Below are 27,174 nucleotides of genomic sequence, written 5' to 3'. Positions count from 1 at the left end.
CATTCATCACCATTCCGTGTGAAACTGAACAGTCTTCTCCTTATTTTTATGTTTGGAATTTTGGCATCGATTGAAGCGACCCAGTCCAAGACAAATAGACAGTTTTGCAGTTAAATAGTTCCCCGTATAAACAGTCCCACCGGATTTCCAGCAGCAAACTCCTCTTCAGACGCAGCACGGTGGCGCTGCAGTTGGACTGCTGCCTGACAGCGCCAGAGACCCGGGTTCGACCTTGACTATGGGTGTTGTCTGCACGGAGTTTGTACGTTCTCCCTATGGCCGTGTGGGTTTTCCCCGGGTGCTCCGGTTTCCTAAGACGTACAGGTTTGTCGGTTAAATAGCTTCTGTGAAATTGTAAATTGTCCCTTGTGTGTAGGATAGTATCACTGCATGGAGTGACTGCTAGTCGGAGTGGATTCGGGGAGTCGAAGGGCCTATTTCCGTTCTGTATCTCTAAAGTCTAAAGTCTAAATTTCATCATTATTGTAATGTAGTAAATGCACAATCAATGTTTCTGGGTGAGTTGGCTCAAATCACAGAACACTAATGATCAAATAGTTAGTCTGAGCCATGTTGATTGAGAGATAGTTATTAGTAATAGCAAAGGGGTTATCCTCCTCTCAGGCGTTACTTTTCACCCTATTTCTCCTTATCTGATGCCCTTTTGTCTCATTTCCATCTCTATCCTTTGGTTGCCACCTGCTAGCCACCCCCCCCCCCCCCCCCCTCACTTTTATCCTCCTATCACTTGAACAATGGAAGATCCTGCATGGGGAGACCACCGTGAGGGGGGGCGGGGGGAACCCAGCACAATATACTTTGCAACTTTCTCGAAGCTATTTATTGGGCGGCTATTTGCATACCTTGAGTATTCAAGCAAAGAATTTCACTGTGACTTGTCACATGTGGCAATAAAGTTTTTCAATTCAATTCCATTCAATTCAGACTTTGTCCTACCTCCATCTCCTTTCCCACTTTCTCCGCCATACTACATTCAGTCTGAAAAAGTGTCCAACCCAAAACGTCGCACATCCATTCCCTCCACAGATGCTGCCAGACCCGTTAAGTTACTCCAGCGCTTTGTGTTTTGCTCAAGACTCCAGCAGCTGCAGTTCTTTGCATCTGTGCATTAGCTACTTGTCCTAAACAAGTTGATTAAGTCAGTGAAAAGAAGGAACCTCTGACAGATGAACCACCTTGGAGGGTCGGCCTGGATTTTTGCATTCAAATCTCTGGAGTGAGACTTGAACTTCCACTCCTCTGATAGAGGAACACAGGGTCACCTATTTAGCCATGGCTGACACATGAGCTTGTGTGTAGGAAGGAACTGCAGATGCTGGTTTACACCGAAGATAGACACAAAATGTTGGAGTAACGCAGCGGGAGTATGAAGAAGGGTAACTTAGTCTGAAGAAGGATCTCAACCCGAAATGTCACCCATTCCTTCTCTCCAGAGATGCTGCCTGTCCCGTTTAGTTACCCCAGCATTTTGTGTCTATCTTTGGCATGTGAGCTCAGCTGGTTTATTGCTTATTGGCCGTAGAATTCGGTTGATGCGAATGTTGGTGTGCACTTTGAGCTTCATAAGTTCATAAATTATAGGACCAGAATTAGGTCATTCAGCCTATCAAGTCTACTCCTCCATTCAATCATGGCTGATCTATCTTTCCCTCTCAACCCCATTCTCCTGTCTTCTCCCCATAACCTCTGACACCCATACTAATCAAGAATCTGTCAACCTCCACCTTAAAAATATACATTGACTTGGCCTCTACGGCCTTCTGTGGCTGTGGAGCTGTGATGCAGAGTCATTCCTTGATCTCCTTGAACAACGAGCATGGTTGAATAGTTCTTCTCCAATGCCATGTCAGGCCTTGAAGGACATGCTTGTCATTAGTTGGACTTATATCTTCTGCTGGCCTAGATCGGTTCTTTTAACGGGCTTCATTTTCCACTCACCATTACGTGTGGTTACAATGTTTCTGGGGGTCAAGGAAAGAGCGTTCACGTCACGGCCCTGTTTCCACCAATCTTTCTACCACTACGCACAGGATGCACAAGAAGTGCAAGACACCATTGCATACAGATGCCGAGAAGCGTGTTCAGCTCTGGCTGAATTATTTCTAATCTTGTGATGTGGAAGACAATTTTTCCAAGGAGTCTTTACTCAGATTATGCCTCACTTTGGGGGATGGTGAAAATCTGTAGTCAACGGGAGTAAAACACGACCTAAAGTCAGTGTCCTATTTAAAGGACTTTGACTTGAAACATTACCTCTTTATCTCTCCACAGATGCAGCCGAACCTGCTGAGGTTTTCCAGAATTTTCTGCTTTTGTTTCAGATTTCCAGCAGATATTTTATTGATGTACAAATTATCTGCTACCTTTCACATGTTGAAACAAAGAACTGCAGATGCAGGTTTATACCAAAGATAGGCACAAAGTGCTGGAGAAACTCAGTGTGTCAGGCCACATCTCTGGGGAAAAAGGAAGCACCACGTATAGAGGGTCAGGACCCTTCTTCAACCTTACTTTCAGTCTGAAGAAGGGTCCTGACCCGAAACATCACCTTTTTCTCTAGAGATGCTTCCTGACTCGCTCAGTTGGTTCAGCACTTTGTGTCTATCTACCTTTCAGCTTCCCATTTTACCAAAAAAAAAAAGCAAAACGATTGAAGAACATGTATATACACAGGGGCGGAAAACCCGGGGGGGCCAGAGGGGACACGTCCCCCCCATGTTTTGAGAGGTGGGGGACATCCCCGCCAGGTTAACCTGCCTGGGCTTGCGGGAAATATGGCCAGTGCGGAGAAGCAGCGCTGGTATCCCGTCAGTCCAGACAGGGCTGTTGGTTAACCCGGTGAGACAGGCGCAGTTGAGCTGCATTTAGCGCTGGATTGAGCCTCCGAAGCCTCGCGCGCGCGTGTGTGTGTGTGCGCATGCGCGCGCGGCCGCCAAACAATTGTGTCCCCCATCCCCTCCATGTTTTGATAGTGAGTTCCGCTCTTGTATATACAGCATGCTATTGGAGGATAAAGTCATGTGGCTAGTTGCTGCATCTCATACCTAACATTACTTTATGTCACAAAATATATTTAGATGCTTTTGTATTTCCATTTAGCTACATATGGAAAGTGAGTATTGCTGACTTTTATTGCTCAAGGCACAAAGTGCTGGAGCAACTCAGTAAGTCAGGCAGCATCCTTGGAGAATATGGGTAAGTTATATTTTGAGTCAGGACTCTTTTTCAGACCGCTGGTGGTTTTGTAAACCAGCATCTTCAGTTCATAGTGGAGTAGACAGGAACGAACTGCAAATGTGTAGGAAAGAACTGCAAATGCTGGTTTAAATTGAAGATGGACACAAAATGCTGGAGTAACTCAGCGGGGCAGGCAGCATCGCTGGAGAGAAGGAATCAGTCTGAAGAAGGGTCTCGACCTGAAACGTCACCCATTCCTTCTCTCGAGAGATGCTGCCGGTCCCGCTGATTTACTCCAGCATTTTGTGTCTATCTTCAGTTCCTTGATTCAACATTCTTACTTTTATCATTGTCATCCCATCAAAGACTACTGAGAAAATCAGATTATTTGGTCATTAATACATGGCTGTTTAGTGGCAGCTCGTCGAGTATCAATAAGCCTTTGCATTTCATTTTTTAGACCAAATAATATGATTAGAACCGAGACTGCATTTCAAGAAATGTTTTGCATTTGCTATAAAATGCTTTGTGATGCTATGAAAGAGGATAGATAAATGTAGGCCTATCAGCAGAAATGCATTCTGTTTTAGGAAGGGATATATTTGTATGTTAATATCAGAATCAAAAGTAAACAACTATTGTCACTATCATTTAAGCTGACTAGGGATTTCAATTGCTGCCCTTTTCCTCCAGTCGCATGTGTTGTTACCGTGTGTGGACCTTTCCCTGCATTGCTTCAGTAATATAAATGAGCAGATTCACTAAAACTGGGTTATGTTGACAGATTAATCCATCAGAGAGCAGTCAGAAACAATGAAGTCCCACTGGATGTCCTCTCATCATCCTGCCCTTATGGTACATCAGTAAAACTAGACAACAGATGTACTGATCTGTACAGCTCAGTAACTTCTCCAAAACAATCATGTCAGCAGTCTTTACTGTCTAAGCACATTATTCTTCAAATAATTGATATAACTTATGTGGCATGGTGGCGCAGTGGTTGAGTTGCTGCCTTAAGGGCCTGTCCCACGAGCATGCGACTGCATGCGGCAAGCGAGACCAAACCGGAAGTGGGGGCCGCGCGGGGGTCGCGCAGAGGTTGAGTGATCCCCGTACAGGGCCGTTCCCACCAGCATGTGACTGCATGCGGCGAGCGCGACCAAACCAGAAGCGGAGGCCGCGCGGAGGTCGAGTGATCCCCGTACAGGGCCGGTCCCACCAGCATGTGACTGCATGCGGCGAGCGCGACCAAACCAGAAGCGGGGGCCGCGCGGAGGTCGAGTGAGTGATGTGAAGTTCGAGTGAAGTCCGCGGGAAGTTCGCGCATGACGTACGGCGTCAAGGCGGTGCGTATGCCAGTCGAGGCGGTGCGTACGGCCTCAATGCGACGGCAGGCCGTTGCCGCGCGGAATTTTTGAACACTCAGTTTTCCGGAGCCCCGCGGGACCAGCTCCGCACAACTCCATACGGCTCCGGCGATCGAAGTGGGACCGGCCCCGCGAGGTCGTACGGCTCAAGCGACCACGTTAGGTCGCGCTTGTCGCATGCTCGTGGGACAGGCCCTTTACAGCACCAGACACCCGCGTTCGATCCTGACTACAGGTGCTGTCTGCACGGAGATTGTACGTTCTCCCCGTTTTCTCCGGTTTTGTAGCTAAAATTGTAGCTAATGTTAGTAAATTTTCCCTAGTGTGTGTAGGATAATGTTAGTCTGCTGAGATCACTGGTCAGCGCGGACTCGGTGGGCTGGAGGACCTGTTTCCGTGCTAAGCTAAACTAAATGATAAACGTGCTCAGAACAGAATTGATGTCCTGATTGCCCAATTCCATGTAGTAAATGCCAAGTTGTTCCAGCACACTAAGACTCAAGAGAGTTTAATTAGCGCTACAAATGTAAATTTATACATTTATTTATAGAGCCATTGAGTCATACAGCATGGAAACAGGCCCTCTGGCCTAAATTGCCCACACCAACCAATATATCCCATCTGCACTTGTCCCACCTGCCTGCATTTGGCCCTTATCCCTTTAAACCTGTCCCATCCATGTACTTGTCTAATTGTTTCTTAAACGTTGCAATAGTATCTGTCTCAACCACCTCCTCTGGCAGCTCGTTCCATACTCCCACCAGCCTTTGTGTGAAAAAGCTACCCCTTGGGTTCCTAATAAATCTTTCCCCCCCTCACCTTAAACCTATGTCCTCCAGTTCTCGATTCCAATACTCTAGGCAACAGACTGTGCGTCTACTCGATTTATTTCTCTCATGATTTTGTACACCTCTATAAGATCACCCCTCATCCTCCTGCGCTCGAAGGAACAGAGCCCCAGCCTGATCAACCTCTCCGAATAGCTCAGGCCCTTGAGTGCTGGCAACATCCTCGTAAATCATCTCCGCACCCTTTGCAGCTGAACAACATTTATATAAACAGAATATTTTCCCTCCCTTCGTTGGCACATATAGTATATTGGTCCTGCTCTACAGTATATTTATAACATTTAACATTTATAACAGAATAACAGAATAACATTTATTGGTTTGGATATGTTTAATATATGTAATATTTATTGCTGCCTGCCTTAGCTGCATGGAAAGAGGAGAGAGATTGGTTAAATTATTGGGTCAGTTATCCAAGGCCTGTTTTCTGATAAAGAGGCAGTGGGTTTATCATGTGATAGGAACAGAATTAGGCCATTCGTCCCATCAAGTCTATTCCGCCATTCAATCTTGGCTGATCTATCTCTCCATCCTCACCTCTTTCCCCTGCCTTCCCCCCATACTCACTGAAAACCCCTGAAAGAGGTGGGGAATTTAAATTCAAGTAGTTAAATAAAACTGGAATTAACTTTTTTAGCATCAATGGAATAATGTTTAATGCAAGATTAACTCCAATAAAGTCAGAGAGTCTTCAATGAGTAGATAATAAGTAGCTCAGGACCAAGGTGTAGTTGCCAATGCTGTAACTATACCGAGACAACTGGGAACAGTTCCCGCTTGTTTATCCATACAACAGAAGCCACTCTTGCATAGAGTAATTAATTCATTGTCAAAAGATGTGAGTCATTTCTGAGTATTTTGATTAGTGAGGCACAGAGATATTATTTCGTCAGCGAGGGAGTCTAGGACATTGAAGACTTCACTCTAAGCTGATATCAGGAAGCACTGAACACTGAACCTAACAGGCTACTGATTATTGGGCAACATCCCAAAATAGAAATTGACAGATTTCTTTCATTAAAGGCATTATGTGAAATGAAATCAAATTAGATAGAGTTAAGATTCCGATCACCAATGATCTAATTAAATAACAGAAGAGACTTGACGACATGAATCTTACTGTGCTCCTCTTAATGTAAATTAAGTGGTGACAAAAGTAGCGATTTATTATAGATTTGTAGGGTACATATTGGTCTTTCAGTGACAGCACCATTAAATAAAGTGAAGACTCTGGAAAGAACTGCAACATAAAAGTGATATGTGCAGCCCTGTTAAGACCTTCCCAAGATAATTAATTCCAACTATTTTGTAGATTTAATCTTCCTGACAGCAGTGTCAGACCATTTCTCATGGTAGAGAGCCGAAAGGTTTAAATAATGAGGAAAATTGCAAAGACACGAATGTGTGAATAGGGATTAGGAATAGGCCACTCAGCCCCTCATGTAGTGGATGTCGGTCAGTAGTCTATCACCTCCAACGGGATCCCACCACTGGCCACATCTTCCCACCTCCTCTCCTGTCTGCTTTCCGCAGAGACCGCTCTCTCCGTAACCATCTCCTCAATTCGACCCTTCCCACCCAAACCACCCCCTCTCCTGGCACTTTCCCTTGCAACCGCAGAAAATGCTACACTTGTCGCTTTACCTCCCCCCTTGACTCCATTCAAGGACCTAAGCAGTCTTTCCAGGTGCGGCAGAGGTTCACCTGCACCTCATCCAACCTCATCTATTGCATCCACTGCTTTAGATGTCAGCTGCTCGATAAGACCAAGCGCAGGCTTGGCGATTGCTTTGCCCAACACCTCCGCACACTTCACAATAACCAACCTGATCTCCCGGTGGCTCAGCACTTCAACTCCCCCTCCCATTCCGAACTCTGACCTTTCTATCCTGGGCCTCCTCCATGGCCAGAGTGAGGACCACCGTAAATTGGAGGAGCAGCACCTCATATTTCGCTTGGGCAGTTTGCACCCCAGCGGTATGAACATTGATTTCTCTAATTTCAGGTAGTACCTGCTTTCTCCTCCCCTTCTCAGATCTCCCTCAGCCCACTGTCTCCGCCTATTCCTTTCTTCTTCCTGCCCCCCCACCCTCACATCAGTCTGAAGAAGGGTCTATTGCCTATTTCCTTCACTCCATAGATGCTGCCTCACCCGCTGAGTTTCTCCAGCATTTTTGTCTATCTTGGGAGTTTGGAGTCACCACAAATTGATGGATGATTTGTGTCACTCTGCCATCAGTCTCTTGAGATAAAGAGCTCACCTCCAAATCTACACAAAATGCATATAAATGACCAATGAAACAGGATTTTTTACTGATCAGCCTAGAAACCCCATTTTAGGCAAGAAACTTGTCATCCCGTCAACATCAGATAACTTCGGCAAAAACACATCTAAAACCATGGAGTCTCACAATGCATAACCAAGTTGCTCCCTGACCACTGCCTCTCACATCGGGCAAATCGTATAGAAGCGTGAAAACGCACACCTCCAGATTCAGGGACAGTTTGTTCCCAGCGGTTATCAGGCAACTGAACCATCCTACCACAACCGGAGAGCAATCTTGAGCAATCTATCTCATTGGAGACCCTCGCACAATCTATGATCGGACTTGAGTAGCTTTAACGTTATTCATATTATTCCTTTTATCATGTATTTGGACGCTGTGAATGGCTCGATTGTAATCATGTATTGTCTTTCCACTGACTGGTTAGCACGCAACAAAAGCAAAGACATAAACTAAACTAATTAACTAACTAATGACTGTTATTGGAAGTCAGTTGTTCTTTATTCCCTCTGTCTCTTTTTATTATTTTTAATTAATTCAGCTTTTCTTTCCCTTCTGAAGAAGAGATCTAACCTGAAACGCCACCTCTTCCTTCTCTCCAGAGATGCTGCCTGACCCGCTGAGTTACTCCAGCACTTTGTGTCTATCTTACTTCTCCTTAATTTATTTCCTTTGTTCTATCTGATTAGTTACATATTCCCTCTACTTCACAGTCTGTCTGAAAAACAATCCTGACCCAAAACGCCACCTATCAATGTTCTTCAGAAACGCTGCCCGACTCGCTGAGTTATTCCAGCACTTTGTGTTCCTTTTTCTTGTGAACCAGTACCTGCAGTTCCTTATTTCTAGGCTCTATTTCATTCTATGTTTTTTCCTGTTTGTTTTTGTAGTCCTTTGATCTCATTGGTAAAGTAAATTGAAGGCCCGGTCAATTATTACCCCTGCAGGATGCCCCGTTGCCCTTTCTATGCCACTTGCACTTCCAGCAATTTACAGGTCTAAACATTTCACAGCTAGGAGGTGAGAGGACAAATCTAACGAATGGGGATTACTGCTGGATGACCAATTCTGTAAGATTCTGGTTCATTGTTTCCAAAGTACAGCTTGATTATTAGAATAAGATGTATTTAAACTTTAAATAAGAACATTGCGTATAATTATACTTAATTATGCATGGGGCATTTGACATGTGTTTCTAGGGTCACATGTAGAGAGGAAGGCAGAGGAACACAACATTCAGAATATATAAATGTACCATGTATAGAGAAATAGCAATAATTTGTGACTAACTCAGTACAGTCTACCCTCATTATTACAGGGCTCTTTATAATGGATGTTGGTTATAGTGGAATGAATGTCCCCACAGTAATCAGACATAGCTCTCACTTTAAGAACACAGGCTACGAGTTACACTGCGGGAGATCATTGACATTGACAAGCAAATGTTTCCATGGGCACTTTGCAATGATACGCCATTGAGCAATGTTAGAAACAGCCTTGAGCATTATTAGCTCACAGTAAAAAAAAAAATTTTTTTAGTTGTTAAAAAGAACTGTGTATTTGAAAACAACTTGTTGTTTCATGGAGTGATCACATGGTGGTTGGAGCGAATCCATTACTTGTTTTTTAACGGACAATCGCCAATAACAAACACCATTCCCCTCCCTTCCATGGTCTGTTATAACGCGAGTTATTTGTAATGCTTGATTGTCACATGTGCAAAGTATAAACACGCAGTGAAATTATTTTCTAACCAACAGTCCAGTAGAATACTGCCATACCATCTCTAATTAGCAATTGCACAGAAATAGTTTACTGAACCCGCATGCAATAGGTGACGTGTTTAGGTGCCATTTTCCAAGTCCAGACTCCGCTCCAGTTGCTATGAGCAGTGCCCGATACAGGCAAGGCCCAGGCTGCTGCGGGAACTCCAGCCGTCGCCTTCCTTGGTCGACCAGCAACCGGCCATCCACCTTTTATTCCGCGGGGTGCCCCTCCCGCAGCCGACCTCGAGGGCGCTGTGTGTCACACTTTGGTTCCCTCCCCTCCCCTCCTGTGGCCTTGCTCCTCTCCCGTTGCACCTATCATCGTCACCGGCTCCATCGTCCCACCTTCTTATTTTCGGGGGACAAGCAGTGGTGGCTTGGCGGGCTCCCCTTTCCAGGCTGCGGTCCACCGACCTGCTGTTGGAAGGTAGAATTCAGAAGTACCGGAATGAGCAGTCCCACATTAACAAATCCCACATTGCTATCTGATCAGACAGACCATGTACCTTGCACCACAATCAGACTCTTTCATCTCCTATAGCAACAGTCCCTGTGGACTCTCTGAATGGGATGGGCAGCTGCGAAGTGAATTGTGGCTTCATGGCACAGACTTGCATTCACAGGAAAGTGCCCAAAAGATGACCACACTTATTTTATACAATGCCCGCATAGCTGAGAATGACCTACAGAATGTTTCAACCCACCACTATGACACTGAATCCAGATCTGAAGGACGCAATGATAAACTATCGTATTGGGGTCAATTGTATAAGTTCATAAGTCATAAGGAGCAAAAATTGGCTATTCAGCCCATCAGGTCTACTCTGCCATTCAATTATGGCTGATCTATCTGTCCCTTTCAACCTCATTCTACTGCTTTCATAACCCCTGACACCCTTACTAATCAAGAACTTGTCAATCTCTGCTTTAAAAATACCCAATGACTTGGCCTCTGCAGCCATCTGTGGCAATGAAATCCAGTTTCCCCACCCCTTGACTAAAGAAATTCCTCCTCATCTCCTTTCTAAAGTTACGTCCTTTTATTTTGAGGCTGTGGCCTCTAGTTCTAGGCTCTCCCACTCTCCCATTTGTTGCAAAATCTGGAGCAAGTTTTAATCTTCTTTGGAATCTTCCACTGCTTTACAATGTGGGCAATTAAGGCTGATGGTTTCAAACTCAAGTAGGAGTATAGTTTATATTCGTAGATTTGAAATACATCTGACATGTGTCAACATAAGTCTTTCAATGGCAGTTTATTGACTGCTGGCAAAACTCATCTCCCAGGATTTTCTTGCCCGGATCTTTTCCTTCAAAGAGATAACATGCCTCATAACACTTATTTGTCCCAAGAGAAATAATCAGAATCCTGGAGCTAATGTGAACGGTTAAAGTAAATAGGATTGATTACTTTTCAGATTTAAATTGACAATCTGAAAACCATAAGCGCTAGGTTCAAGAATAGCTTCATCCCAACAACCTTATAGGCGGCACGGTGGTGCAGCGGTAGAACTGCTGCCTTACAACGCTTGCAGCACCAGAGACCCGGGTTCGATCCCGACTACAGGTACTGTCTGTACGGAGTTTGTATGTTCTCCCCTTGACATGCGTGGGTTTTCTCTGAGATCTTTGGTATCCTCCCACATTCCAAAGACATACAGGTTTGTAGGTTAATTGGCTTGATATAAGTGTAAATTGTCCCCAGTGTGTGTTAATGTGCGGGGATCATTGGTTGGTGCAGACCCAGTGGGCCGACAGGCCTGTTTCCGCGCTGTATCTCTAAATTAAACAAAACTAAAATTCTTCAACACTACACAACTAACCAAACTACGAACTATGGCTGTCTTTGGTTGCACAAAAGACCCCAGGCTTTTTTTGCACTAACATTGGAGTTAGTAATTTAATGTTTTTGATTTTTTATATGTTATCTATGAGTATTGTGTTTACCGGCCTGTTACGCTGCTCCAAGTAGAAATGTCATTGTTCCGTTGTCGGTACATATGACAATTAAACATTGATGATTCCTGTCTCTCTTGAATGACTGATTTTCAAAAAATTAATCGTCGCATTACGACATATATTTTTCTTAAATAATGAAACATTAAAAACATATTAAAAAACCTAGAAAATCAATTTAAATCTAACATGGTTTAAGTCACCTGAAAGTTGCCCTGTTGAGCAGTTGGTTTGCTTTGCTTGTCTTCGGTTGAGAGGTCAGTGATAACCAGCTCTCTTCTTGTGTGTGTGATCTAAGGTGAAAGTCGTTCAAGTGGGCACAGTGATAATTATCATAGTCATATAGCACAGAAACATGCCACTGAGTCCACACTGTTTGGTTTAGTTTGTTGTCACATGTACCGAGGTAGAGTGGAAAACTTTTCTGTTGCGTGCTCTCTGGTCAGGGGATAGACTATACATGATTATAATCAAGCTGTCCACAGTGTACAGATACAGGATAAAGAGAATATCGTTTAGTGCAAGATAAAGTCCAGTTACGCTAATCATAGACTAATCCCATTTTTATTCACTCCACATTCCCATCAACTGTATAGGCTGGGATTTTTTTGTCGCGTAGGAGATTGAGCAGTGACATTTAAGAATACAAAATCATGAGGGGCATGGATAAAGTGAATGCTTACAATCTTTTTTCCAAGGGTAGAGGAACCTGACACCAAAGGGCATAGCCTTAAAATGCGAAGGGAGAGATTTAAGAGAGACCTTGGGGAAATTCATTTTCCCAGAAAATAATCTGGATGTGGAGCGAGCTGCCATAGGAAGCTGCAGAAGTGGATACAGTTACAACTTTTAAAAGACATTTGGACAGATATATGGATTGGCATAGTTTGGCGTGGCTCAGGTAGACAATTTGGTTGGCAGGGATATGTTGAGGGAAAGGGCCTGTTATTTTGCCGCCTAGCTCTAGGACTATGACTTGAACTCCTTCCATATCCTTTCACCAACTTACACACTCGAGCCAATATATCTGGGACATGGGAAGAAACAGGAGCACTCAAGAAGTCTACATAGTTACAGGGAGAACATGCAAACTAACAATTAACAAGTGACCATCTGTCTGCTTTGCTATATCTGAACACATTGGTCCGGTAAGTGTTGTAATACGTAATGTTGCCACGTATTAATGCCCCTAATTTTCCAGTTATTTGCTTGGGGGATTCAATTTAATTTTAATTTGTTGCCTTTCCACGGGTATGCCTATCAAACATTTCAGATGTGTGAGCTATCAGCATTCTCTGCAATGAGCGCATAGGTGTGGAGAAGTAGCTCCACCACATTTCTCTCAGAATTTAATTGTAAACCTACTGGATTTTCCTTTTGTATGGACTTCCCATCCATGAACAGGCTGGAGATCGTTCAGACTTTGCAACGCAAAGTGTAAGAGAATAGCTACGTGTGTAACCACATGGGGTAATAATGTCATAAGGAATAGGAGTAGAATTAGGCCAATTGACTCATCAAGTCTACGCCATTCAATCATGGCTGATCTATCTCTCCCTCCTAACCCCATTTTCCTGCCTTCTCCCCATAACCTCTGCCACCCTTACTAATCAACAGTCTATCTATCTATCTCTGCCTTAAAAAAAGATTAGGATGGAGAGTTTTGGAAGTCTAGAATGGGCGGAGTGGGGCAAAGGGATCTCAGATCAGGATCTGGGTGACAAAGAGGCTGGAGCTAAATAATGGTCATGGTGGAGAGATCATAGAGGGCATAGCTATAATGTGAGGGGGAAAATGTTTAATGGAGATGTGTGGTGCAAGATTTTTTTACAGGTTGGCGATGGCTTGGAACGCATTGCCAGGGTGGTGGTGGTGGACGCAGATACGATAGTGGTGTTTAAGAAGCTTTTTGATAGGCACGTGGCAGTGCAAAGAATAGAGGGGTACTGATAATGTACAGACAGTTGAGATCAATATAACTTGGCATCATGTTCAGCACAAACATTGTGGACTGACGGGCCTGTTCCTGTTCTGTAGAATTCTATGTTCTATTATACAGCTCCACCTACATATGTATTTTACTAGGGTTGTACTGACTGTGATGTGATGCGGTCTTACACATGATTCTTCATTGAAAATTATAATTTATCAGATTGGCAATGGTATATAATAGTAAGATTAAACGAGAACTTACCAGTTTGAAGTTTGATCTGTATTTTATGAGGAGTTACGATGAGGGATTACGTGAAGAACCCGCTCAGTGCGCAGGCGCGGCATACTTCCAAGCAGCGGTGTGGAATCACAGATAGACACAGTTATTTTGAAGTAAACATAGTAAAGATAAGGAGACATCAATTTATTAGTTTGATCCATATAATGAGGGTGGGAGCGGAGGGCACGTAATCCCTCATCGTAACTCCTCATAAAATACAGATCAAACTTCAAACTGGTAAGTTCTCGTTTAATCTTACTATTTTACTTCGGATTCACGTGAGTGACTACGTGAAGATTTCAAAGCTCTGTGATTTCAAACCGTGTAACAGTTTCATTTCACTCACTGCCGAAGTTCTTGAGGGAGGAAGTGTTATCGTAATGAACCAATGAGTCTATTTGTAGAAAAACACAATGGTATTTTTTAAACAATAACAACAAAGAATTAAGTTGCTCCCCTGGGCTTAAATTAAATATTTGCAGTTCGTAAATCTTTACTGCAAATAAACCAGGTTTTGCCAACGGCTTATTATAAAAATTTTGAACGGTCTTTTCCCTTCCCACCATCCTGCTGTAGCCAGGATGTGGTGTATAGGCATGTCCATTCTTTAGCCGTCGACATGGATGCTGCCCTGGTGGAATAAAATTTGTACATGTTAGTGTTTATCCCAGCAGTTTCTAGCACCTGCTTGAGCCATCTCGCAATGGTTTGGCTCGTACCCCACCATAAGGTTTTTGTGACTGACCCACAAGGCTTTTCATCTCCCTCGAATATTCTGGTTGTGTCTATGTAGGATAGTAGGTAGGTCATGGCACATAACCGTGGTTCTGGTGGGTAAGCCACGACTGGATTAGGTGTTCCTGGTCTGCTCTGTTTGACCAGTCGCTGGATAACGACAGATCTGGTCTGGAGCTATGATCATGTTGTCCAGTCGCAATAGGTGTAGTGACTGGACCCTCTGAGCGGATACAAGTGCCATCGACCTAAGCGTTTTTAGTGTAGCTTGCTCGAGGCCGGGGGATCTGGCTGGTGGCCATTCCCTGAGATATGTCAGGACCACACTGATATCCCAAATATGGGTATACCTGGGCTTAGGGCTTGATATTGTAAATGCCCTTCATCAGTTTTACCACCAGTGGATGGGATCCCATCGCCTGTTGTCCTGCCGCTGGTTTGAGATAAGCAGAAAGAGCACTCTGCGCTGTGTTGATGGCACTGTAGTTGATCCCTACATCGTGGTGTAGATGGCCAGGAACTCCAGTATGTTGGTGGCTGTAGCTGTTGCGTATGTTGTCCATGTTTCCAGGCAGTACTTCTCCCTTTTTTGATGCTGGTTAAGTACTGCCTCTTGGTGGATGTTCGAAGGGATGCCGACATGGTGGTGATGGTTTGTTTGGACAATCCCAGTTCAAGGTAAGGTCTGTTCAAACTTGCAACCCTGGCGTTTAATTTTCTCATGGCATGGGTGTTTAGCTTACCTGGTAGGTAAGTAGCTGATAGCCAAATATGTCTTTCGACATACCATTGCCAAATCATGTTGACCAATTTGTCGCATGATAATGATTTTATGCCACCCATATGGTTAATATAAGCCATCACAGTAGTATTTATCAATTTGTAACCGAACATGCAAGTGCTGCATATTAGATACATATGCTTTTAAACCATAAAAGGCGCCCAACATCTCTAGATAGTTAATGCCCAGTGTAAGTAGTAATGATGACTCTAGTTTAGTCCATCTACCACTTGTGCTGGATATGGAGTTAGTCGCTCCCCAGCCTTGAGCACTGGCATCTGTTTGAATAACTAAAGTAGGGTTAGTGATAAAGATAGGGCTGAAACTATGCCAAACGTTTTCTGCCCACCACTGTAGCTCTGATATTGCTTCAGTGGGTAAGTTCATGACACGATCATAGTGACCTGTATGTCGTTTTATTGCCCGTACCTTTGCTCTCTGTAAACATTTTTGATAGTGCAAAGGTCCGAATTGTGTAGCCGGAAATGCTGCTACCATTTCCCCAATTACTCTTGCTACTTGTCGAATAGTTGGTCGCTCGTTGACCATTAATTTGTTGCATGATTGTGCTAATTCAACCATTTTTGCCTTTGGCAAGGTAACAGTCATATGGACTGAGTTAATTGTGAAGCCCAGGTAGTCCATGATAGTGGATGGCTTCAACTTAGATTTATCTGGATGTAGGACGAACCCCATAGTTTCGAGGAGCTGTTTTGTAGCTGATACTGCTGCCACAGCCAATTCCATCGTTTTCCCTACTATGAGAATATCCTCCAGATATGCCATGACAATATGTTTTTGTTTTCTTAGTATTGCCATGGCTGGGTTCAATATTTTGGTGAATAATCTTGGGCTGAAGTTCGCCCACAGGGCAATGCTTTGTACCATCCAGATAAATTTTAGGTATCTGCGATGATCCTTGTATATGGGTACTAGATAGTAAGCATCTTTAAGATAAATGCTTGCCATGAAGTGTCCTTTGGAATTCAGTTGTTTGGCAGTAACATATGTCTCCATTTTGAAATGTATATACTTAACAAATTTGTTTAGTGATGTTAAGTCAATGATGATGCGACAGACACCATCTTTTTTGGTTTTAGTGAATATATTCGATACAATTTCCAAAGGTTCATGTTTGGTCTTTTCGATGACCCCCTTTGTGATAAGTCTCACCAGTTCAGCTTGTCCCTCACGTTTCTCTTTGACGGAGGGAGAAATACCCTTTGGGGCCATTGTTGAACTGGCGGCGTTTTTTCTGACATGAATTGTATTTTATATCCTGTAATGTTGTTGAGTATATACTTGTCACTCGTGACCATACCCCATGCTTCTTTAAACAAGTGTAATCTCCCCCCTGTTAATAAAGCACCCTTATTCTCTATATGCTGGTAGGGACCAGACCCACCTACCTCCATGGTTATTGGCGATTCTGTTTCTTCATTTTCCTGAAGATTTTGTTCTGACGTGCTGGCGATGTTGGGGGGAGGCGCATTTTCCAGAGGGTCCGCTGCGGGCCCTGATCTGAAAGATCTTTGGGGATAATGTGCGGACCCCAAGCGTTCACCAGTCCCATATTGCGGACGTCGACTGGTGGATGCCGTGGGGTGCTGCCACTTGGGTATCGGAGGTCTTGGTTTGCTCGTCCCGGGGCCTGCCCTCATTAGGCCGAAGGTTTTTGATGCTTCCTGCATCTCCTTCAGTTTTTATTGAAATCTTTCCCAAATGGCAGCGCGTCCGTCTCCGCAGCTGGGGCTTTACACAAGCCAGCAAATTTGGGATTGAGGGCAGGTCTTATGTTTCCCTCCGGAGATTGTTGATCTCAAATTGTGTGGTACACATTAATGCCAGCACATCCTGCTGGCAGGTATCCATCTCCGTGGTCTCCACGGAACGAGCAAAGGCTGTGATGGCTGACGTCAGGAGCCTTAGGATCCGCTGTAGCTTGAGTTCTTGGGTCTGGATGTGTGACCCACATGCCCCCAGATTTGGCTGTTGACACTTTTTACTTTGAGGGCCTCACCGTTTTCTGGTGCTGTGTTGTTTCAGCACCTCAGCGAGCACCTTTTCCAGTAATGGTTGATGCTGGCCGCCATTCTTGGTTCCAGCGGTGCTCCAGCCCGTGGGGTTGCTACAAGCGGTCCATCACACCCAACAGCTCTTCATGTTCCTGCACCCTTGGCATACTCCCGAATTCGTCCGCCTGCCCCTGTTCCAGACCAGCCCAGCCCTGGTCACCAATGCTAGCCTCCAGTAATGAGGGAGCAGAGGGCAGTGCATGAGGCACTGTGGAGGGGGTGCCTGACCTCCCTCCGCGAGAGCGCTCTTTCTGCGCATCTCGCTGGAGCTGCTCCAATTGCTGTTGGATGCAGCTCAGGCGGCTGTCTCTCCTCCATTTAGGTGGAGACATGTCCCCGTCCGACGAATTGGACGCCACCGGCCGGATGCCTGTTCGGATGGCTAGACATCCAGCCCGCAGTTCAGGCACTAGCGGGACTGGGCTCGGCGCGGTGATGGGGATAGCGGGGCGACCGGTTGTTCCTACCGCCTGTTGCTGCCCCCCTTGCAATGGAACGCTCCTCCGCTGGAGTCGAGCGGGGGACAGGTTCTTCTGAAGCTTTTGCCTTGTAGATGCGAGAGCGCCCCTCAAGCAGCGCGTCTCGCAGGCACTTGCTCCGTGAGCCGCTCCAGCGGCTCAGGCGGCTCTCTCTCCCCCCGTGCGGGTGGAGAGACGTCCCGTCCGACATCGGGAACACCTGCCGGATGCCTCTCGAGTGGCTATGCGTCCAGCCCGCTGCTTCAGGTACTAGCGGGCTGGCCTCGGCACGGTGTCGGGGAATTACGGAACACCGGGTCGCTCCTACCGCCTGTTGCTGCCCCCCTCCACAACGGGAAAACGGGGGACAGTTTTGTTCCAGAGCCTTTTTCTCTGCCTGTAAAAAACACAAGCAGAAAAAGGCTCACCTGTAAAAGAAAACCCGACCTCAGGGTACTCACCTGACGGTCCGGTTCATCCTGTAACGGGAAAGCCTAATCCCGTGGCAGCCGCTGTTGCACTGCTGGCGTAATGCCGCGCCTGCGCACTGAGCGGGTTCTTCACGTAGTCACTCACGTGACTCCGAAGTAAAATGGATGAAGCTGAACCACCACCATTTATTTATCTCCACCCATTTTAATGTTCAATCAAATAAAAATTATTCTTCAGTATATGTGAAAAGACAATGTGACACAATGTGAAACATGTTGCTCTAATGCTGTAGTGCCTGTCCCACTTGGTGATTATTTTGGAGACTGCCGGCATCATTGGCTGATGAGATCAGGTCACCAAACATTTGCGGCGTGATGAGGCGTGATGCAGCGTGATGATGTATTGACGCGCGGTGTATTTTCAAGTGTCGCATCATTTTTTTAGTCCTCACTGGATTTTGAAAAAACGCTCAAAATCTTTTGGCGACACTGATATGATGCCGGCAGTCACCGAAAAAAATCGCCAAGTGGGACAGGCTCTTAAGCTTTTTGCATATTCTGTTACATTCTTGCAACAACAGAGGCTAGAAGGTCATTTTCACCTACATTCAGAAAATAAATAAAAGGGCAAAGATTGAACCTGCCAATATTCTTTGAAGTGAGATTGAACAGACCTTTGCATGGGAAGTGATTTTAAGATGAACCTGCCTTGGAAGACTATGGCAGTTTGAACCTGCATTACTTTACTTTAGATACATCTAATTTCCTCAGTAGATGCATACTGTTCAAAAAGATCAAATTCCAATGGTTTGCTCATTATCTGGAAGTACATCGATCTTAAGTCAGCCATTTAACCATCCTGATGTATAAAATGACCTCTGCTGGTGATCATATCACATATATCCTGAGACAGAAAGAAGAATTCTTAAAAAGCCATAGTGCACTTGGAATTTAATGCTACCATGTTGAATAATTGTGAGGTTTTAAGGAAGAACTTTGAACTATTCTGCTACCAAAATGCATATGTACCAGTGATTATTTATTAGGGATATTGCCTTGCCTTACATTCTGTTTCTACATTGTAAAAATGCAATGTCAGAATCCTGACAAAGTTTACATCAAGATGGTTTACTGGATAATGATGCAATTTCTTCTCTCCACGGCTATTTTATAATTTCGCTCTTTGAGATGTTATTTTACTGCCGTACAGGCTCTGGTGAGGCCCCAGTTGGAGTACCATGTTCAGTTTGGGCCACCTTGCAGTCGGAAAGATGTTGTTAAGCTGAAAAGAGTGCAGAGAAGATTTACGAGGACGTTGCTAAGACTTGAGGGCCTGAGCTATAAGGAAAGGTTGAACAGGCTAGGACTTTATTCCTTGGAGCATAGTAAGTTGAGGTGATATTATAGAGGTGTATAAGATCATGAGGGGGATAGATAGGTTCAATGCACAGAGTATTTTACCCAAAGTAGGGAAAATCAAGTACCAGAGGACAGAGGTTTAAGGAGTGAGGGGAAAGATTTAATAGGAATCTGAGGGGTAACCTTTTCACACAGAGAGAGGTGAGTATATGGAATGAGTTGCTGCAGGAGGTAGTTGAAGCAGAAACGACGGCAATGTTTAAAAGACATTTGTACAGGTACATATATAGGAAAGGTTTAGAGGGATATGTGCCAAGTGTGGGCAGGAGAGACTTGTGTAGATGGGGCACCTTGATCGGCATGAGCAAGTTTCTGCCCTGTTTGTCTCTGTGACTCTATGACTCTCTCTCTCTCTTCTAATTTTCCAAACAGGTCTCTTATAAAGCCATCAGTTCCTTTGAGCCTGAGATCGACTTATCGAACCAGAGTGGTCGAGAGTTCAAGTTGGGAAATGAGACCCACCACTTGTTTGTTGGCTTGCACCCAGGAACAACCTATTCATTTACCCTGCGGGCCAGCACAGTCAAAGGCTGTGGGCTCCCCATCACCAAGACCTTCACAACAAAGATATCAGGTATGTTCTCATAACACACTTCTACTGATCAGCAAGTATTGCTTGTGAAAAAAATTACATTAGATTATTCCTTCAGACTTTCAGAAGATATATCGAGCAAAGTACTGCTGATGCATCAACACGAATCGTTAACAATGTTTTTTCCCTCCATGGACAGAGCCTAAAGTGCTGAATGTTTCCAACATTTTTTCCATTCATTTCCATAAAGAGAAATTTAGTTGCAAGACATAAAGCAAGTACCAGCCCTGTATTTTATCTGGACACAAAGAACTGCAGATGCTGGTTTACAAACAAAGGCACAAAATGCTGGAGTAACTCAACGGATCAGGCAACATCTCTGGAGAACATGTCTAGGTGAGGTTTCGGGCCTGAACCCTTCTTCGGTCTGAGAAGTGTCCCGACTGAAAACATTACCTATTCATGTTGCCCAGAGTTGCTGCCTGACCCGCTGATTTACTCCAACATGTTGTGTTGATATTTTGACTATGTTTTATCTGGTTCTCAACTAGAAGTACCACTAGGATGCTTGGGTGGATGATTAATGTACAATTTCACTTTGCTTACCTATAAATAGGGTATTCAGCATAAACTGGCTATACAGTTTTATTCTGAATGAGAATATAAACACATTGAGAAGATAAGGACATAACATAAGGAGTAAAAGTGAGGGGAATGAGTCTCACCGCAATCACTCTCTCTTCTCCCCTCTCCCATCACGCAAGAAGTACAGACGTGTGTCAAACACACATCTCCAGATTCAGCATCATTTTCTTCCCTGCTGTTATCAGGCAGCTGAACCATCCTATCAACAACCAGAGAGCAATCCTGAGCTGCTATCTACCTCGTAGGGAACTCTTAACTATCATTAATCGGATTTTACTGGACTTTATCTTGTACTAAACGTGTTTCCCTTTATCGTGTATCTGTACACTGTGGATAGCCAGATTGTAATCATGTCCAGTCTTTCTGTTGACTGGTTAGCTCAAAACAAAAGCTTTTCTCTGTACATGTGACAATAAAACTAAACTAAGAGACCATTTGCCCTCTCATGTCCCTCAGCAGATCAATTATTTCATGGGAGATACTTTTGACCTAAATCCATATTTCTTGATTCTTTTAATACCCGAAAATCTTTGAATCTCTGATTTGATCTTAATAAGTTCCACGGCCCATTGGTGAAGTAATGTCGTCTGATCTTAGTCCTGAATGATTGAAATTTAACTTGAGACTGTAATCCCATTTTTGGACACCAAGCAGAGGATTATCCACATCCTTACATTGCTCCTTTTAAATCCCTGAAGGATTTTGTGTTCCCATGAGTCAACTCTCATGAATATTAGTCTCTCATCATAGGTATCTTCACCAACCCCAAAAGCAATCTGGTGAACTTTTGTTGCACCCATCTCAGCACTAGTAGATCCTTATGATATACTTTGACCCATCTCGTCCATGCTGCCCAAGCTGTCTATCTACACTAATCCTATTTAAGTACATTTGGCCCATATCCCTGTAAGCTTGTTCTACTTACGTGCATGTCCAAACATTATAATTGTTCCCACCTATGCTACATTCTCTGGTAGCTCATTCCATATACCGAACACCCTCTGTACAAGAAACATGCTCTCCGTTTCCCTATAAATCAATCTCTTCCCATCTTAAACCTATGCTCCTACCCTGGGGAAAATACTGGGACTATCTACCTTTCTATTCCCCTCATAATTGCATAGACATCTATTGGGTCACCCCTCAGTCTCCTTCACGCCAAGGAAAATAGTCCCAATTTATCCGACCTCTCCTCATAACTCGAGCCCTCCAGTCCAGGCAATGCTAATGAAGATAGACACAACAAGCTGGAGTAACAGCTGCAGTGGGACAGGCAGCATCTCTGGAGAGAGGAATGGGTGATGTTTCGGGTCAAGACCCTTCTTCAGACAGGTTAGGGATAAGGGAAACGAGATATAGATGGTGATGGAGAGATAAAGAACAATGAATGAAAGATAAGCAAAAAAGTAATGATGATAAAAGAAACAGGCTGTTTATAGGGTGAGAATGTGAAGCTAGTGCGACTTGGATGGGGAGGGATAGAGAGAGAGGGAATGCCGGGGCTTCCTGAAGCTGCCCAAGCTAAATATGAGATGCTGTTCTTCCAATTTGCATTTAGCCTCACTCTGGCAATGGAGGAGACCAAGGACAGGAAGGTCTGTGTAGGAATGGGAAGGAGAATTAAAGTGTCCAGTAACCGGGAGATCAGGTTGGTTAACGTGGGTTGAGTAAAAGAAGTCTGCGAAACGATCGCTCTACCCAAATCTATGCCCTTCATAACTTTTGTTTGTGTGTGGCAAATGATTACAACTTGATTTCAACACACTGAGCCACTTGCCTTTTAAAATTTATCATGCATAGCCTCAACATTTGACGTTATTCGTCACAACACGGTGGTGCGGTGGTAGAGTTGCTGCCTTACAGCGCCAGAGGCCTGGGTTCAATCCTGACTGCGGGTACTGCCTGTACATTCTGCTCGTGATTGCGTGGGTTTTCCCACGGGTGCTCTGGTTTTCACCCACACTGCAAAGAGGTGCAGGTTTACACGTTAATTGGCTTCGACAAAAATTGTAAATTGTCCCCTGTGTACGGGGATTGCTGATTGGCATGGACTCGGTGGGCCGAAGGGCCTATTTCCGCACTGTATCTCAAAAGTTAAAACTAAAATGATTAAGTAGGGGAGAGCAGGCACTCACTTTGTAGGCTCACAGGATTTCGATAACATGTAGATCAAAGCACAGCAGCCAGGAAAAGCACATCAGCCAGCATCCCAGAGTACTTAAGGAAGTAGCCCCAGAAATAGTGGATGCATTAGTGATAATTTTTCAAAACTCTAGATTCTGGAGTAGTTCCTGAGGATTGGAGGGTAGCTAATGTAACCCCACTTTTTAAAAAGGGAGGGAGAGAGAAAACGGGGAATTACAGACCAGTTAGTCTAACATCAGTAGTGGGGAAACTGCTAGAATCAGATATTAAAGATGGGATAGCAGCACATTTGGAAAGTGGTGAAATCATTGGACAAAGTCAGCATGGATTTATGAAAGGTAAATCATGTCTGACGAATCTTATAGAATTTTTCGAGGATGTAACTAGTAGAGTGGATAGGGGAGAACCAGTGGATGTGTTATATCTGGACTTTCAGAAGGCTTTTGACAAGGTCCCACATAAGAGATTAGTATACAAACTTAAAGCACACGGTATTGGGGGTTCAGTATTGATGTGGATAGAGAACTGGCTGGCAGACAGGAAGCAAAGAGTAGGAGTAAACGGGTCCTTTTCACAATGGCAGGCAGTGACTAGTGGGGTACCGCAAGGCTCAGTGCTGGGACTCCAGCTATTTACAATATATATTAATGATTTGGACGAGGGAATTGAATGCAACATCTCCAAGTTTGCGGATGACACGAAGCTGGGGGGCAGTGTTAGCTGTGAGGAGGATGCTAGGAGGCTGCAAGGTGACTTGGATAGGCTGGGTGAGTGGGCAAATGCATGGCAGATGCAGTATAATGTGGATAAATGTGAGGTTATCCACTTTGGTGGCAAAAACAGGAAAGTAGACTATTATTTGAATGGTGGCCGATTAGGAAAAGGGGAGATGCAACGAGACAACGGGTGTCATGGTACACCAGTCATTAAAAGTAGGCATGCAGGTGCAGCAGGCAGTGAAGAAAGCGAATGGTATGTTAGCATTCATAGCAAAAGGATTTGAGTATAGGAGCAGGGAGGTTCTACTGCAGTTGTACAGGGTCTTGGTGAGACCACATCTGGAGTATTACGTACAGTTTTGGCCTCCTAATCTGAGGAAAGACATTGTTGCCATAGAGGGAGTACAGAGAAGGTTCACCAGACTGATTCCTGGGATGTCTGGACATTCATATGAAGAAAGACTGGATAGACTCGGCTTGTACTCGCTAGATTTTAGAAGATTGAGGGGGGGATCTTATAGAAACTTACAAAATTCTTAAGGGGTTGGACAGGCTAGATGCAGGAAGATTGTTCCCACTGTTGGGGAAGTCCAGAACAAGGGGTCACAGTTTAAGGATAAGGGGGAATTATTTTAGGACCGAGATGAGGAAAACATTTTTCACACAGAGAGTGGTGAATCTCTGGAATTCTCTGCCACAGAAGGTAGTTGAGGCCAGTTCATTGGCTATATTTAAGAGGGAGTTAGATGTGGCCCTTGTGGCTAAAGGGATCAGGGGGTATGGAGAGAAGGCAGGTACAGGATACTGAGTTGGATGATCAGCCATGATCATATTGAATGGCGGTGCAGGCTCGAAGGGCCGAATGGCCTACTCCTGCACCTATTTTCTATGTTTCTATGTTTCTATGAAAGGGGCCCAAATTCTACCTTTTAGTTTACACATTATCCTTCTCAGTTATTTTCTGTTCCTTTATTTGCTTTCTATTGCTTGCATATATCTGCTGTCACCATCAGGGTAGTTATGATTGCAAATTTATTGAGTGTAGATTTGCATTTTATCTGTTGTGGTTTTATCACCTGTTGGTGGGAATAACGAGAATAATGATGACTGGGGGAAACTTTCATAATGAAAAACATTGACAATATTCTTGTTTTACTCTCCCATTTTCCAGCACCATCCATGCCGGCATATGATTATGATACGCCATTGAACCAGACCGACAGCACAGTGACTGTTCTACTCAAGCCTGCCCAGAGTAGAGGCGCACCTGTCAGGTAGAAGATAAGCCACATACCTTGCTTTTACATGTTATTCAAACGATGAAGAAAGCTCCCATTAAAACTCAGTGTTGTATCTTATCTTTCCTACTGAAAGTGAAACGGAGGGATAAGAGATTTTGATTTATGGCCTTAACTTAGTTTTTAGTTTTTTTTAGTTTAGTTTAGAGATACAGAGCTGAAACAGGCCCTTCGGCCCACTGAGTCCTCGCCCACCAGCAAACCCTGCACTCTAATACATCCCTACACGCACTAGGGACAAATTACATTTTTACCCAGCCAATTAGACCACAAACCTGCGCATCTTTGGAGTGTGGGAGGAAACCGGAGCACCTGGAGAAAACATACAAACTCCATACAGACAGCACCCATAGTCAGGATCGAACCCGGCGCTGTAAGGCAGTAACTCTACTGCCGCGCCACCGTGCCGCACTTGAACTTGTGGGCTTGTTTATCCTTCGTCATAACTACCAAAAAACTAATAGAATTATGGCCGCTGATCTCAAGATGTTCTCCCACTGACCCTTCAGACACTTGCCCTACCTTGTTCCCTAAGAGGAGGTCCAGTGTTGCATTCACTCTGATAGGGCCCCTCTATACATTGATTAACAAAGCTTTCTTGGACACATTTTACAAATTCCACCCTGTCCCTAATGGAAATTTGTCTTTAAAATAGAAAACGAGTAGTGCTAGGCGACACGTGTACACCTTGCTGGAGAAAGAGAGACAATGGTCAGGGTCTGTGACAATATCCATGTAATTTATGCATATGAGCTGTACTCATTCTCGCACATGCTCAGTAAATCAGTCAGTGACCTTTGATTTGGAAATAAATCATTCCTGTTTTTGATTCCAACATGAGTGTGTGTGCAGCCATCTTTCTCTGTATATTATGTGCTAGTTTACTTATTTTACAAGTAGATAGATATCAAAACATGGTGGCTCTGGTGAAAGTGAACATTTGTGAATCAAATAGACACCATGATGATTAACAATAAAAGCTTTGAAAAGCTTTCAGGAATCAATTTCAACGCTCAGCGACCGGACTAGCTGCGTGCATGAATGAATGCAGGTCAATGAACACACAAAGATAAGATGCTGCTTGTAAATCAGCGCTGTGGGAGTCGAAGTTTAAACGACGTGCTGTGAGAGTCTGAGAGAAAGCCTCATTCGAGATTGCATCGTCATTGGTATTGCAGACCGATCAACTAGGAAAACACTCCTTCAAAAGAGGAATCTAACACTGCAGGGGACTGTGGGCATATGTAGATCCTCGGAGGTAACAGCGGCAAGAATGCAGGTCATCGGCGAAGAGCCGACAATACTCATGGTGGAACGGTTCAAACCAAGGGAACAGATGGTTGATTTTCCTTCGCAGAGGAAGAATCAGGGACTAGTAAAGTGCAAGTTCTGTGCAAGGAAGCACAAGCGTAGGAAGGAGGAATGCCCAGCGTATGGGAAGGACTGCAACAGATGCGGACAACAAAACCACTTCGCCTGCTGCTGCAAGCAGAGGAAGGAGAGCATGCAGAAACAGGGTCTGCACAAAGTCGTAGAGACATCTGACACAACATCCATTTCCGACACAGGGTCTGTGAGTTGCATTGAGATCAATGCAGCCGGAAACAATTACTCTCCAGGCCTATTTGCTGAGATGCAGGTCGGCACAGCAGCCATCAAGTTTCAGTTTCACTCTGGTGCCAGTGTTAATGTGATTCCCAAGCATCTTGTGCCCCACAAAGAGGACATTAGACGAGAGAAAATCACCTTAAAGATGTACAACAAATCCAACCTGCTGGCGGAAGGTAGGGCGAAAGTCGTACTCCGGAACGAGACGAACAACAAGAAGTACCGTGTTCACTGCATAGTGGTAGAGGAAGGCTGGCTCACACCGCTCCTGAGCAGCAAAGCTGCACAACGGATGAAACTCATCACGGTTCATGACGAGAACTTAAAGAGCCTGAATGCTGTTAGCGAGGCTGGCTCATTACTCAAGAAATACAAAGATGTCTTTGACGACGAAAGACCTGGGAGACTGCGTGGCAAGGTCCAGTTGGTAACTAGGACGTAGGATGTGACCCCATCACAGTGTTTTGCAAAGCCGGTACCTGTAGCCATGAAAGAGAAGGTCATGAATGGTCGAGCAGGACATCTTGACTAAAGTTGAAGAACCAACTAAATGGTGTAGCAGGCTGGTCGTTACGGAGAAAAATGACAGCACAGAGTTGAGGTTCTGCATAGATCCTAGACCCCTCAACAAAGTCCTCAAAAGGGAGATCCACAGATTACCAGTCATAGAGGATGTACTCCCTGAACTGTCCAAGGCAA

The 27,174-nt window shown here is 44.5% G+C and overlaps 1 protein-coding gene across 18 annotated transcripts in view; it reads left to right on the top strand.

Annotated features, from left to right (window-relative positions):
* ptprm (protein tyrosine phosphatase receptor type M) overlaps nucleotides 1-27,174 on the top strand; it is a 940,804-nt gene that overhangs the window by 592,085 nt on the left and 321,545 nt on the right. For all 18 annotated transcript variants that reach the window (XM_033019867.1, XM_033019862.1, XM_033019861.1 and 15 more), the window contains exons 10-11: nucleotides 19,901-20,102; nucleotides 24,741-24,843. In XM_033019867.1, coding sequence (XP_032875758.1) covers nucleotides 19,901-20,102; nucleotides 24,741-24,843 — 305 coding nt within the window. The remainder of the gene's footprint in view (nucleotides 1-19,900; nucleotides 20,103-24,740; nucleotides 24,844-27,174) is intronic.

The sequence above is a fragment of the Amblyraja radiata genome, chromosome 4, assembly GCF_010909765.2.
Source record: "Amblyraja radiata isolate CabotCenter1 chromosome 4, sAmbRad1.1.pri, whole genome shotgun sequence".
NCBI lineage: Eukaryota > Metazoa > Chordata > Chondrichthyes > Rajiformes > Rajidae > Amblyraja > Amblyraja radiata.
Note: the sequence above shows the minus strand (reverse complement) of the source record. Positions and strands in the feature narration are given on the sequence as shown.